This window comes from Myotis davidii, unplaced genomic scaffold, assembly GCF_000327345.1.
Source record: "Myotis davidii unplaced genomic scaffold, ASM32734v1 scaffold110, whole genome shotgun sequence".
Classification (NCBI taxonomy): domain Eukaryota; kingdom Metazoa; phylum Chordata; class Mammalia; order Chiroptera; family Vespertilionidae; genus Myotis; species Myotis davidii.
Genome location: NW_006283436.1, coordinates 2299265 through 2312417, shown reverse-complemented (window position 1 = coordinate 2312417; position 13153 = coordinate 2299265). Strand labels below are relative to the sequence as shown.

At 47.4% G+C, this 13153-nt stretch overlaps 1 protein-coding gene across 1 annotated transcript in view; it reads right to left on the bottom strand.

The window, feature by feature from the left end:
* Positions 1 to 13153, bottom strand: part of KIF5C (kinesin family member 5C) — a 120738-nt gene that overhangs the window by 61921 nt on the left and 45664 nt on the right. The window contains exon 11 of the mRNA XM_006753601.2: positions 5704 to 5852. Coding sequence (XP_006753664.1) covers positions 5704 to 5852 — 149 coding nt within the window. The remainder of the gene's footprint in view (positions 1 to 5703; positions 5853 to 13153) is intronic.

Here is a 13153-nt window from a genome sequence, read left to right as displayed (position 1 = left end):
GGGTTAAGACCAACAGGGCCAGTGGCAGACCTAGTGGTAGGACATTTTTATATCAAAGAAACTTTGATATAGAAAGGAAAGGAAATCTTTAAGTTGCCAGACAGGTAAGAGCAGCTAGCCACGAGATACCATTATATAAATGTGAGGTTTTTAAAAAAATCATTCCTTTATGGGATTATTTTGCACACAAATAGCATCCATCTTTTACCCTAGTTCCTAAAAATATTATAAGCAGCTTAAGACAGTCTCTAATCCCTTCTAGAGAAATTTTCTAATAAGCTGGTCACCCAGGACTCTGCACCCTCTTTACAGTCCTGACTCCTGATTGGCCGCACCATTCTCCTGGTGGTCAGGGTTTCTGTCAGTGTTTGCTTGTGCCCAAAAGAAGCAAGAGGCACAAGCAAACACTGCCTAACAGTGTGCCTACAAGCTCTTGTGCCTAACAAAGCAGACCTCTCGAGTGAAATGCTAACTTCTGAGCATCCACTGTAGTAAACAGGAACCCAGGCAGGGGACCCGCACCTTCCTCGTAGTTAATGCTAAATGTGTGCCAACCATGGGGGCCGCACAGTTTCCCAAAGCCCCAGTCAGACCCAAGGTTACAGACTTAGCTCGTTAGGGAACCAAGCCGGCTGGCCTGGCCGGTTTTAAACCTGGAGGAATCTGCTCAGGAGACGGCCAATTTTTCCATGCCTTCTCAGCCTGTGATGACATGATTTTTGCATGACGTCAGCAGACGGGGAAGTCTACATCTGCTCTGTTGTTTAATGTTATATTTTATTCAAGAGATGCTGCAGTTATGCCACCTTGTCAGGTCCTTTCCCGGCCCTGTGACACCTGGATTTCAGGGCCTCCTTTTCTGGCATAAGCCCCTAAGTTATCATTTTTCAAAAGGCAAGATTCAAAGTCGTACCTGAGGAGAGGGCCTGTGTGAAAACTAACCTGGCAGTTCTCTCAATGAGAGAGCTATAGACCCACCCAACCCTTCTGAGCATCACACGCCCAGTCCTTCAACACCCCCCTCCCCATCCTATGTGGTCTTCCTGATGGGTTGGGGAAGTGGGAGCCGAAATTCACTCTGAACCCAACTACCTAAATCTATCCCCATTTCTAGGATTGTTCGAGTCCTTCCCATACATATGATCAATGAACAACAAAATCTTATTTCTGATAGCTGCCCACGTTATCTATCTGTCCTTAAGCAAGTAGCTGAACAAATTTCCATGCGGCTGAAGCTGCCACCAAAGCCTCCAGATGCGAAGGAAGACTGTCACTAGGTTTCAGCCCACAAGATGTCACTAGCAGTCAGTGGTGGATGTGCGTTGTTTTTCAGCCCCATTCTCATAACAGGGCCTCAACTTCCTCATGAGGAATGAGCCCCTCCAAGGCGGGCGGCCTGGGTCAGACAGCGCATCAGACTGTGTCCTGCCTTCCCCAGGCAAGCACAGCACCACGCGCTCTAGCTCCTTCTCTCCTGGGCCCCTGGGTCTGAATACAGAATGCACGGAGGAGATGACATTCCCGGGGATTCACCGCATGCACCCCTTTATGAACCTGTCGATTTTCCCCCGTTGCCTGTGTCTCAGCAGCAGCCCCAGCTTCACTGTGTGAGGCTGGTCCCTCAGCTGTTGTTGGTTCTAGGGTCACCCAGAGCCTTCTAATGCGCTGTCTTTCTGTGTAACCCACCAGGGTCAATTCCTGTGGCTTGCAACCCCAGGGCCCTCACTGGCACAGTGGGGAATGACACCAGGAGAGTGGGTGGCTTTGCCCCTTCCTTCTTTATAAAAACAAGGTGTGGCCTCTCCTTAAGCCACTAAGCACATGCCCTGAACCATCTGCCTTGATGGCAATGGCAGAAATGACTCGTATATACATTTGCAATTACAGGCCATATTCGGAGAATCCATGTTCTCCTCTGCCCAGAGGAGCAGCTGACTGCCAGGCTTGCATTCTGAAGTGGCCCATTCAGCTATGAGGGGTTGAAGGGGGTAAAGAATGGGGGTGGAAGGGACAGCCTAAAGGCAGTAACAGGATAGTATTTCTCAACCTGAGTGACTTTGCACAGCACAGTGCCATTACTGCTAACTTATTTCCTCCCTTCACTTATTTCCATTATCTGCCTGGACCCGGTTTGCTGTTGGGGCATCAGAGTATTTTACCTTTCCTGCTCCTTTGTGTTCCTACCTCCCTCCACAGAAAACACACACACACACACACCTTCTTTTCTGCTACACTCCATCTCTCTCGCTTTCCTACAGCTGGAGGACAGCAGGGCAGCCAAACTTTTAAATTATAAACACACCACGCAAGGAAAGAAATCTCCTCTCTGGGGAAGGGCGAGTGCTACTGACAATGGTCGTAACTTGTTCAGACCATAATGCGTAATGTCAGTATCAGGAATCGATGAGGTGAGCCTGGTGGCTGCTCCCACAAATTTAGAACCAACGAGTGTGTTAAATTTCAAAAGGATGTTGGAACTATCGTATCACTTTGGTTTTAGTGGAAAGCACTCCACTTTCAAAATCCCAGTTCCCTAGTTGACACAAACCAGCCATGCCCTCAGGGTGAGAAGGCATTAGAGCCTGTGCCCAGGACACCGTGGAGTCCCTTCCTCTCTGGCGTGGTCCATCCAGCTGCTCAAACACGAACCTCGAGGAGAGTGCCGGCTGCACCACAGTGGGAAGAGGATGAACTTAGGAGTCAAGCTCCTCTGCTCGGATCCCAGCTCTCCCAGGGACAGAGTCACCTCGGGCGAGTCTTTCAACCTGTCTAAACCACAAGGGCCACCTGAGGATTACACCCCAGCCTAGGACTGTAACAACAAGCCTGGGGGTTTGCTGCATGTGTGATGTGGTTAATCCTTGAGATAGCCCTTCCCTCGCAGCTGGACAAGGGACTACTCCACCAGCCTGAAAGTTATATTATTGGAGCTGGTTGTCTACATTCAAGAACTTTTGCTTTCAGAAAAATCGCTGTTAAAATGCTGTGTGAGCTCTGACGGACAAGAGAGCTCTGCAGAGCTCCCTTCCCCCAGCACAGCCACTCAGGGATTCCATGGTAACAGGAGGCAGGAGTCCTCCCGCTGCTCTTCTTCCCTCTCCTCTCTCCCTAGTCCACAGGGGACCTTCAGTTACTTCCTAGGGATGGTTGACACTCCAATTTCTCCCTCTAGTTCAGGCAGCTCCTCTCAGACCTTACTTCTCACTTGATATTTTAACCTGGCATGTTCCACAGGCACCCGCGGTCCCCTACTCCTCTCCCTGGTCTAGAGCCTGGTTCTCTGGTGCTTCCTGTCTCAGTGCATGGTTCTGCCCTCCACCAAACTCAGCAAGCCAGAGACTTGGCATGCTCTTTACACAGCCCCACTCTTCGCCTAGCTGTGTGATTTCACCTCCAAAATACCTCTCTTTCCAATGCCCTGTCTCTCCATTCAGCTATTGAAATCTCCCTCCTGGATGACCACCCTGGTTCCAGACCCTCTTCCCACCTTCTCCAGTCCATTCTCCAACACAATCAATGGATCTTCAAAAGGCTAATCTCACCCTATAATCTGCAGCTTAATATCCTTCAATGGCTTCTCGCTGCTTCCAAAATAATGACCAACATCCTGAACAAGAGCTGCCCGCCCTGCACAGGACAGGCCTGCCTACCCCTCCTGCCCACCTCAAGCCAGTGCTCCCACCTTAGCTCTCCACACTGGCCTTCCTGCCCCACCCCTCAGGGACACTGTAACCGTGGCTGCCTCCACTTTCACCCCAACTTCCACCTTGCACCTCTTTGCACCTGGCTTACTGCTCTGTCTCTCTTGGATCTGATTCCCTATGTCGCTTATTGGGGGACACCTTCACTGACTTCTCGGTCAAGGTTAGGGCCTCTTGTTGTGATAACTTTTAGCACCTTAGACTTTCCCTTTTGGCATGGACTATCAACCACCACACGCTTACTGATTCTGGCTGGAATCTACCTCCCCCTTCAGACTATAAGCAGGTAGGTGAAGGCAGAGACCGAGTCTGACTACTCAACTTTAATCTCCAGCACTGCACTATGTTTACTTGACATACATTTATAAAAGTCCACTATGTGCCAGAAATCAGTCATACATTCATTTCCCCAAATTATGGAACTTAGGGGCATATCTAGGATCTCACCCTACAGAGCATGGACAACAGTAAATTTCTGAGTGGACCCACAAGGTAGTGGAACAAACTGTTAAACTGATGCCACATGCAAAGTCCAAGAGCAGGGGGAGAGCGGGCAAGGCATGAGGCGGGTCAGGTAAGCAGGGCAGTGGGCAGACCCAGAGGACAGGCTGACTGAGGGGTGGGAAACTGAAAGGTGAGAGCTTGGCAAGGGACAGGAAAGAACAGAAAAAGGTTAGTTGCCCGCTCCACAGTATTTCCGAGGCCAGTCCCCCTCCCTGTACCAAAGGCTTGATGAGTCCCAGTCGCCCAGCAGAGAACTGACCCAAGAGCATCCCAGAAATAGAACCAAACTGAATGTGGCCGCTCCCTGCTCTGCCAACCATCCCTCCCCGTCTCCTGCTCCTGCCAAATCACAAGGAAGCACCCACCAGCCCAGGTACTGAATTATTCAATTATTCTAGCAGCTTTCAAAACACATGTGCAGCTAGGAAATCTCCCCAAAAGAAAAGAATCATGTTATTTAGGCTACTGGGTCATTTCTTGAATGGCTCTTGAATCCTGCTTTGCTTTTCAATTGAACAGAGGCTCAGTGACACCCCACCCTCCCTAGCAAAAAGCACTGGCTATAATCGCAAGACGATCTGCCGCTGACTTTGCAGTGGCAAACAGACAGGTCACCTCGAGAACCTGCACCACAGCCCCCGCTCTGAGTCACCCACACTGAGGTCTGCCGCAGCACCGAACACACATGGAACACAGCAGCAAAAATCCAACTATCCACTACCCCCCGACACACCAACCTGCCTTATTGCAGTTAAACAAAATAATAAACTTCTACCTTTGAACTTCCATCACGATGCTAAAATTTCAGTGGAAATAATCTGTCTGCAATTAGATCTGAAAACCCCTCTTCAACGCCTCACCCACAACCCACCCACCCACTGCACGTCAGCTGCCTGAGATATTTTCTTCCAGCAGAACGAACCAAAGAGAATGTTTTGAGGAAAAAGAAAAACGAGTCACGAAACGAGCCTTTAAGACTCCATTTTTGCGCCAAGCTCTCAGGAGCCTTCTATTTGTGGCTCTGAAGAGGCAGAGCATGAAAATGAAACGGGGGAAAAGGACAAAGAAAAAAAGCAAATATTTACCAGAGGCGACTTTAACCTCAAATCAATTATAGAACTGGCATAGGCGAGAACGACAGTTGTCATTAATGAAAGCGATCTGAGCCACAAAGTCTCAGGCGCTGCCCTCTGACCCTCAGACCAGGCTTCCAGAGGGTGAATTACAGTAACAGACAGAGGGGCATCTCATTGGAAACGGATTAAGGCAACCTTGCAAACAGTCACTTGCCCACCCTAAGAACGCACATCAGCCAAGTGACAGGGTGGGCTGGGGAGCTCTGCTGGGAACAAGAAAACATCTGCCGGTCACGCAGGTTGCTGTAAGACAGGACAACCCCCACTCCCCGCATCATCGCTCTCTCCCAAGTGCCCCGGATGCCAACGGCCGTGGAGAAAGCAGCACACACTGTGCCTCGCTCCTCCGCTCCACGCCTCACCGTTTCTCCACCTGTTTAGCTCCACCTCCAGATGCTGGATAACATTCTTTAAAGTCTTGTTTTTCTCTTTCTCCTTCTCATATTTCTTCTTCCACTCCTCAGCGGTCAGCTCCAGGTTCACAGAGACTGTGTTTTTGATGGTCTTGGCCCTGGGTTAGAGACATAAGGGGAAAGCTAAGCACAGCCATCAGCACCAGCTCAGTCATATATCCCTTTCACGGCAAAAGACTGGGCCTGGGGAGCAGGAGGGACCTGCAGCTTTCACCTACCACCCTCTCACCTGGCTGTATTAATGGCACTGCTTACTCCTCAGGCTCCAAACGCACCTTTTCCTTTTCCTCATTACCTCCTGTCAGTCTCTGAACCCAATGGATTTTTATGGAATTGTCTCTCGGGGTCACCTTTCTCTAGTCCCTGTCTCCATCTTGATCTGTGTTCTCAGCCCTGACTTATGGTTAAAGCCTTTTTCAAATAGTCACTATTCTCCTTTAAACACCTTCATACCACTGCCAGATTCCTCTTCCTAAGTAGAGCTTCCTTCCAATTCAGTTAACATGTATGAAACATGGCACATACCAAGACAAATGAGACCAGGCCTCTCGCCTCTTAGAGCCTGCACTTTCTCTTACCAATAATATACAGACCGAAATAACACTCACTGTTTCTCTTCCTCACACTACCTGGAGTCGCCCCTGATGTGCTGAACACATGTCACACACACCTCCCTGGCCAGGCGGGTCACTAAGCGAGCACGGCTGGCCAGGTGAAACCACGGCTCCCTGCAGGGCACATGCCCCCATCACAGCCAGTTTTTGCCACAGAGGAATGGAGGGCCACTATTCCCAGGTCATCCCATTTTTCAAAAGTCAGAAATTGAAATTTTTATTTGTGTCTCTCAGTTTGTAACTATTTTTCAAAATAATGTGTGAGACTAACAAACATATCTAAAAGCCACCAATTTGCCATTTCTACTCTAGAGACCTCCTAGGACATATGGCTGGGGTCGGCGTGGAGGGAAGCCATAGTGGATGTTTGGGCAATAACTCAAGGGAGCAACTGGGGAGAGCAAAGGCAATGGCAGATGTAGCCTAAACTAAAGAATACACAAACAAACAAACAGACAGACAACTAGCTACATGTAGAATGAAAACATAAGGCTGGCCGGTGTGGCTCAGTGGTTGAGTGTTGACCCATAAACCAGGAGATCATGGTTGGCATCCCAGTCAGGGCACATGCCCAGGTTGCTGGCTCCGTCCCCAGTAAGGGGTATGTAGGAGGCAGCTGACCGGTAATTCTCTCTCATCATTGATATTTCTCTCCCTCTCTCTCTTCCTCTTGAAATCAATCCTATATAATAAAAGCGTAATATGCAAATCGACTGAACGGCTGAACAGCGGAACGACCATCTGGACAACTATCCGGGAACATGCCATGACACCCACTGGCACCAGGCCAGCCAAGGCGGGTGCGATGCAATTGGGCAGGGGCCGGCCGTTGCCCCATGATTGCCCGCAGATGGAGGCCCAGGCCACCAACCAGCAGGCTGCAGTGGGTGGGCAGGGTCTCCCTCTGCAAGGGAAGCTGGGTCCTGGGTGCCAGAGGGAAGCCGGTGCCGGCAGCGAGGGGAAGGAAGGCCTACCCTTGCACAAATGTCATGCATCAGGCCTCCAGTAAAAAAATAAATAAAAAATAAATGAACACATAAGCAGACATGTCTAATCAAAAGGTAAATTGTCCATGCAATTACTTTTTAAGGAGGTAAAAACTTCATTTCAAAGTATGTGATATCCTGTTTTATTTGCTATTGCCTTTTTCATTTTAATCTCCCACTAGTTCTTGTACTGTCATACTTGTTAGCACAAGCTGATGTGATTCAGGTTAATTACTGTTGTCATCAAATGACATTTTGGACAGGATTTCTATTTCCATGAAGAAAATTTAGCAGTGCTCACCAGCGCTACCGATGTCATCCCAAAGATTAATTCCTAAAGCGACAACTAAATAACCCAACTGTCAAAAGAGGAGTTAAGCAATTTCAATGAAAGACTCCACTTAAGAATTAGTGTAATTCTCTCTCGCATTCACTGTAGCTTGAGGCTGTGGTCCCCAGTCATGATTCAACTGATTTTTAAAACAACAGCAGTTGTAGTACTATTAAGCCTGTGCCCGGCCACACTCTCACCCGCCCTCTAACACCCCCAGGCGGTGCCATGGATGTTCCTCAGACACAGCACACACGCCTGCAGCATCCATTAGCCATTATCCACGGTGCCGGCAGCGAGGTGAAAAGTAACCTGTGGAAAGTAACCTGTGGCTGAAAATGCTTGTGGGCATTGAAGGGTGCGCTGTGAGGCTACTAATCTCACTTTTTAAATCCCAGAGTCTCTTGAGGATTTCTAATGACACTAGAACGAAAGGAGGAGAGCCTCGCAGCTACACTCAGACAGGTCCAGCCGAAGGGCATGTCTGTGAGCAGACCCAGCAGGGCTATCCCTGGTGTCACTGGTCTTCATTTTCAAAGTTCCTTTAAGTTATTTTCCTCCCACTCCTACAGTAGTCAAGGTCCTGGTAAGAATTGATGGCCCACTACTATTGCATGATTTGGGAAGAGTTTAACAAAGGTATGGGAGAGTGTTGGGAAATAATGAGATGATGCATACCCCACATTATTTACGGGGAGCCATTACTACCCATAGGCTGAGGGGGCCCGGCGGCAGGGAGCTAAGAGAAGCAGGCTGCCCAGTGGGAGCAGTGACAGACTTTAGTCTCGGGACACAGCCACCCAAAGAGACCCTGCATGGAAAGAGGGAGGAAATTTAATACCCTTCATGCGTCAATGGGTCAGTCTCACTGTGACGTTTGATTAATTCAACGTGACCTGATCGCTCACAAAGGAGCACAAAAGTTTCTTAGGTATTCAGTTCCAAAGACCCTCAGGTTTTCAACCAGAGGCACCAAGATGCACAAATAAATGCCTGCTCCACAGTTCAACCACAGCAGACACTGAGTAAACACCTAACCAAAGGCCACTCAGGAAAAGAACCTTAATTAATCTTAGGTTTTTAACCTAACAGCAAGACTTAGCACAAATGAGCCAATTCTTAAAGGTGTAATTATCGGAGATCTGTTTTGTCATTATCTTTGTTTCAACATGTGTCAGAAATACCACTTAAATAATAGATAATCTAGGTTTGCCCCAAATATCTTCTTTCGGTAGGGAGGGAACTAGGACCCCGTTTTTAAAAGACCTCAAAGCTAATGAGCGTTACCCTTTGGAGAAGGAAGGCCAAGCACAGCAGAGAGGGCAGAGGTCACAGAACATCTTCCACCCAGACCCCCATACGGAGACAGTGAAGCCAGAAAAGGACTCTGCGGACGTGATCACTGAGGAACGGGTGGGGGGGGGCCTTGCCGGCCTGCCCTTGGGCAGCATTGCTGTTTCCTCCCCAGCACCTGCGGGTCCCCCTCTCACTGAATGTGTGGTTTACATGTTCAGAAGCATATGGCCAGGCTTCTAGACTGCTGATCGTGTCCACTTCCACCAGCGAGGTTAAGGCCCCCACATGACGGCCCTCTACAGGCATCCTCATAGCTGGGCACCTGAATCAACCCTGCAGAGGAAGGGAAGTCCTAGAACCACTTGATTCGCATCCCTCTGCGTCCTGATCTATCCCATCTCCACCTAATTCCTCAAAAACTGCCTATACTCGTACTTTCTGGCCATAGTTAGTCCTAAACAATATACTATGTATCACTGGAGCTTCTTCTAATTATCTTGTCCTGGAAGAGCCAGGAAGATGTTTGTTCTTGGTACTTTCCTGTCCTCTTGTTCTCAGCATTCTCCTTCCCTCTCCAGGTGTTCAGGACAGTGCTGGCATTTCAACAAGGAGCTCTAGACAAGCCCACACCTGCAATGCACAGGATAAATCCGTAATGTGTGATTCTGCACTGTGAATGGTGTATGTATGAGAGAGACTGAGAGCCTCCCACTGTGGGGTGGGAGAGGGTGGGGAAGCAGCCTTCTCTATCAGTCAGGGTTCTCAAGAGAAACAGAACCAACAGGACAGATATAGAGAGAGACGATGGGTGGCTGGATAGATAGATGATAGATAGATAGATAGCATATACATATCATATACCCTATGATATATAAGGTATACCTTACATTTCTTGCATTTATTTACTAATCTAAAGAACTGGGCTCACATGATTGTGGGAACTGGCAAGTCTGAAAGCCATAGGGCAGGCCAGCAGCCTGGACACTCAGGCAGAAATTGATGCTGTAGTCTCAGGGCAAAATTTCTTCTCTAAGAAACTCCCATTTTTGTCCTTAAGGCCTTTGACTGATTGGGTAAAACATGGAGGGTAATGTGCTTTACTTTTTAAGTTTTTTTTTTTAATTGAGGTAAGATTGTTTTATAGCATTATTTAAGTTTCAGGCATGCAACATAATTTGACATCTGTACTGTGCTCACCACACCAAATGTCTCCATCCGTTACCACAGCTGACTCCCTTTACCATTTCACCCTCCCTCCAGCCCCCTTACCGATAACCACCAATCTTTTATCTGCCTCTGTTTGTTTTTTATTATTTTTGTTGTTTATTCGTTTTGTTTTGGTTTTATATTCCACATGTAAGTGAAATCATATGATTCTTGTTAATTTTTGTCTGACGTAATACCATCAAGGTCCGTCCATGTGGTCGCAAATGGCAGGATTTCTAATGTGCTTCTACATAGTCAACTGATGGTAGTAGATGTTAACCACATCCACAAAATAGCTTCATAGCAGCACCTCGGTTAGTGTTTGAATAATCGGCTACTACTGCCTGGCCGAGTTGACACATAAACTGTCACACCTTTCAGTTTGCTCTGAGTCCTAGCTCCCAGATAAAACTCCTACCTTCTTCTGGAAATGTGACTGCTACATGTTGCCTTCCCATTTCCTGGTAAGGCCATTTCCCTGCTTGTAAGTAGGGGGTACGTAGGGAAGGAGAAATTAAAAGCTTTAACTTTTATCTTTTGAAAAGCTCTAGTCTCCAAGAAACATTCAGAAATGACCAACCTGGATGAGAATCTGGTCTCTGCTTAAACTTGTCATCCACAGTGTCTGTCCCTTCAAGAGCTGTAATTAACCCTAATGGTGCTTCAGCAACAGGGCCCCGACAGGGCGTGATTTGGATCTTTTTTCATTTTATGTCAAAAGTGTATTCAAGTGTCTACATTGGCCAAAGTGCTCGTTCCAGCCCAGCAGAGAGCCTGCTATTGAACTCTGGTGACATGAATTTTGCATGCACCCCACTCAGGCTTTGGCTCTGCCTGGTCCAGCTGCCACTAAACTGAGCATGCAATTAAAAACAAAGAGCACATCAGGAAAAGAAGAAAGAATATTACTTCCCCTAAATTATCAATTCTTCCACACTGCACATACAAATAAACCTTTAAATTATTCATACTGGATCAATCAAAACTCTTGGTGCCAAAGATGTGCTAATTCTCCAAACTGATTGGCCTGTCCCCTCAGGGCTCCCTTTTCCCTCATTACCACCCCAAATCAAGGTACATTAAATAGGCTTCCCAGATAATTGGGTGATTTCAGTGCACACTTCTCTTTTTTTATTATTCTTTATTGTTTAAAGTACTACATATGTCTCCTTTTTCCCCCTCAGCTCATACTTCTAAAACTTACCAATATCCTTTCCGAATAGTGCTATAAAAGTACTTGGGAAGAGTATTTAAAGACTGAAAAATAAAAGGTTCGCAGCCAGAAGAATAAAAGATCAATGGGAGTGCTCTAATTTGAGTGCCCTATCCCTCGGGCAGGAACGCTCAGCTTTCCCGCAGAGCCCAGCTTTTTGACGCTCTGCTGTCTGGAAATTCACGTGTTGCCTCCTCCACTAAATTCAAAGCTCTTTGAGGACACAGAGAAGGGCTTTTACAGCTTAACTAACACAATGCTGGGCGTTCCGGGACTGAAGGGGACAGGCCTGACCATACAGGAGAGCCAGACTTCCTCACTGAAAGCAGGAAACAGACACAGGGAATTTTTCCCTTTAAATTCCAGGACCTAATCTAGAATCTTGGAGAGTGCTGACGTGGTAGGCTGCCCTCGAGCCCCTGTGGACTCCACCATGTTCCTACTGCTTCAAAGGATATACTATTGTTTTATTCAGAGCATCAATATAGTATAGCCTAGCAACAAACATGGACTTTCTTCCTGTCCTTGAAAGACTGCGGAGGAATAACTGTGGCATCTCATGCTGCCCTGAGGTTTGGCCATCACTGCAACAAGAATATAATGAACACTCGTTACACTGAATTTGAGATGTGCCCAGCAGTCTTTCCTGAGTTCAAAGTGTTTAATCTCATTAGTTATCAGATGCCATGTCTAATCCGATGTTCAGACTCGTGTCTGCTGTGTAATTGGGTTCAATGCATATATTTAACAATAAAGCAGGTAGTGGCCCCACAGAGAAGTTAGATGTCCTTGAAGAATCCATTAAGCAACTCGGAGATAGAGGGCATGGAACAAAACCTCATACATTTCTAATTATAGGCTGGAAAACACACCAGACCTAAACACAGCCAAACCTCTGGACACAATGGTGTCACAGTTCAGCTAGTGCCCTCATGTTCTATGAATCCTACACAGTCCGCATTAGATTCATCTGTTCATTCATTTGATAAGCACCTATTCATTGACCATGTAGTGCAGCGGTTCTCAAACTGTGGGTTGAGACCCCTTTGGCGGTGGAACGACCCTTTCACAGGGGTCGCCTAAGACCATCCTGCATATCAGATATTTACATTACGATTCCTAACAATAGCAACATGACAGTTATGAAGTAGCAACGAAAATAATGTGATGGTTGGGTCCCAACATGAGGAACTGTATTTAAAGGGCCGGAAGGTTGAGAACCACTGATCTAGTGTCTGCTACTGGTGCTGGGCTCTTGTTGGGACGACTGAGGTCAATGATAAACCTAGTCCCTGCCCCCGTGGAGCTCAGTATCCAGATGAGCCTGACAAAGGACTAGAGGCCAACCTATTTCATTTGAAAATATAATTGGCATGCCTGGAATCCCAAATTATCAGCAGTATTTACTTCATCCTTCATTCTGGAAACTTAATTCTAATTCCACATCATTCAGTCCTGTCTGTCACATTACAGTCCTAGCCCGTCCATTACCATGCCTTTCCCAAGCCTCAGTGCATCCGGTTGTCGCAGACCGTTGAAGACGGAGGGGAAGGGGAACTTGCGATCACTGAATGCCAATTACATGCCAGCCCTGTGCTAAGTAAAACCTGAAGCAACTCATTTAATCCTCCCAACAATTCTCAGGAGTGGGTGTTATTACAGTTCTTCCTACAGGCGAGGCTGACACAGAAGAGAGAGAGAGAGAGAGAGAGAGAGAGAGAGAGAGAAAGAAAGAGAGAGAGAGAGAGGATGG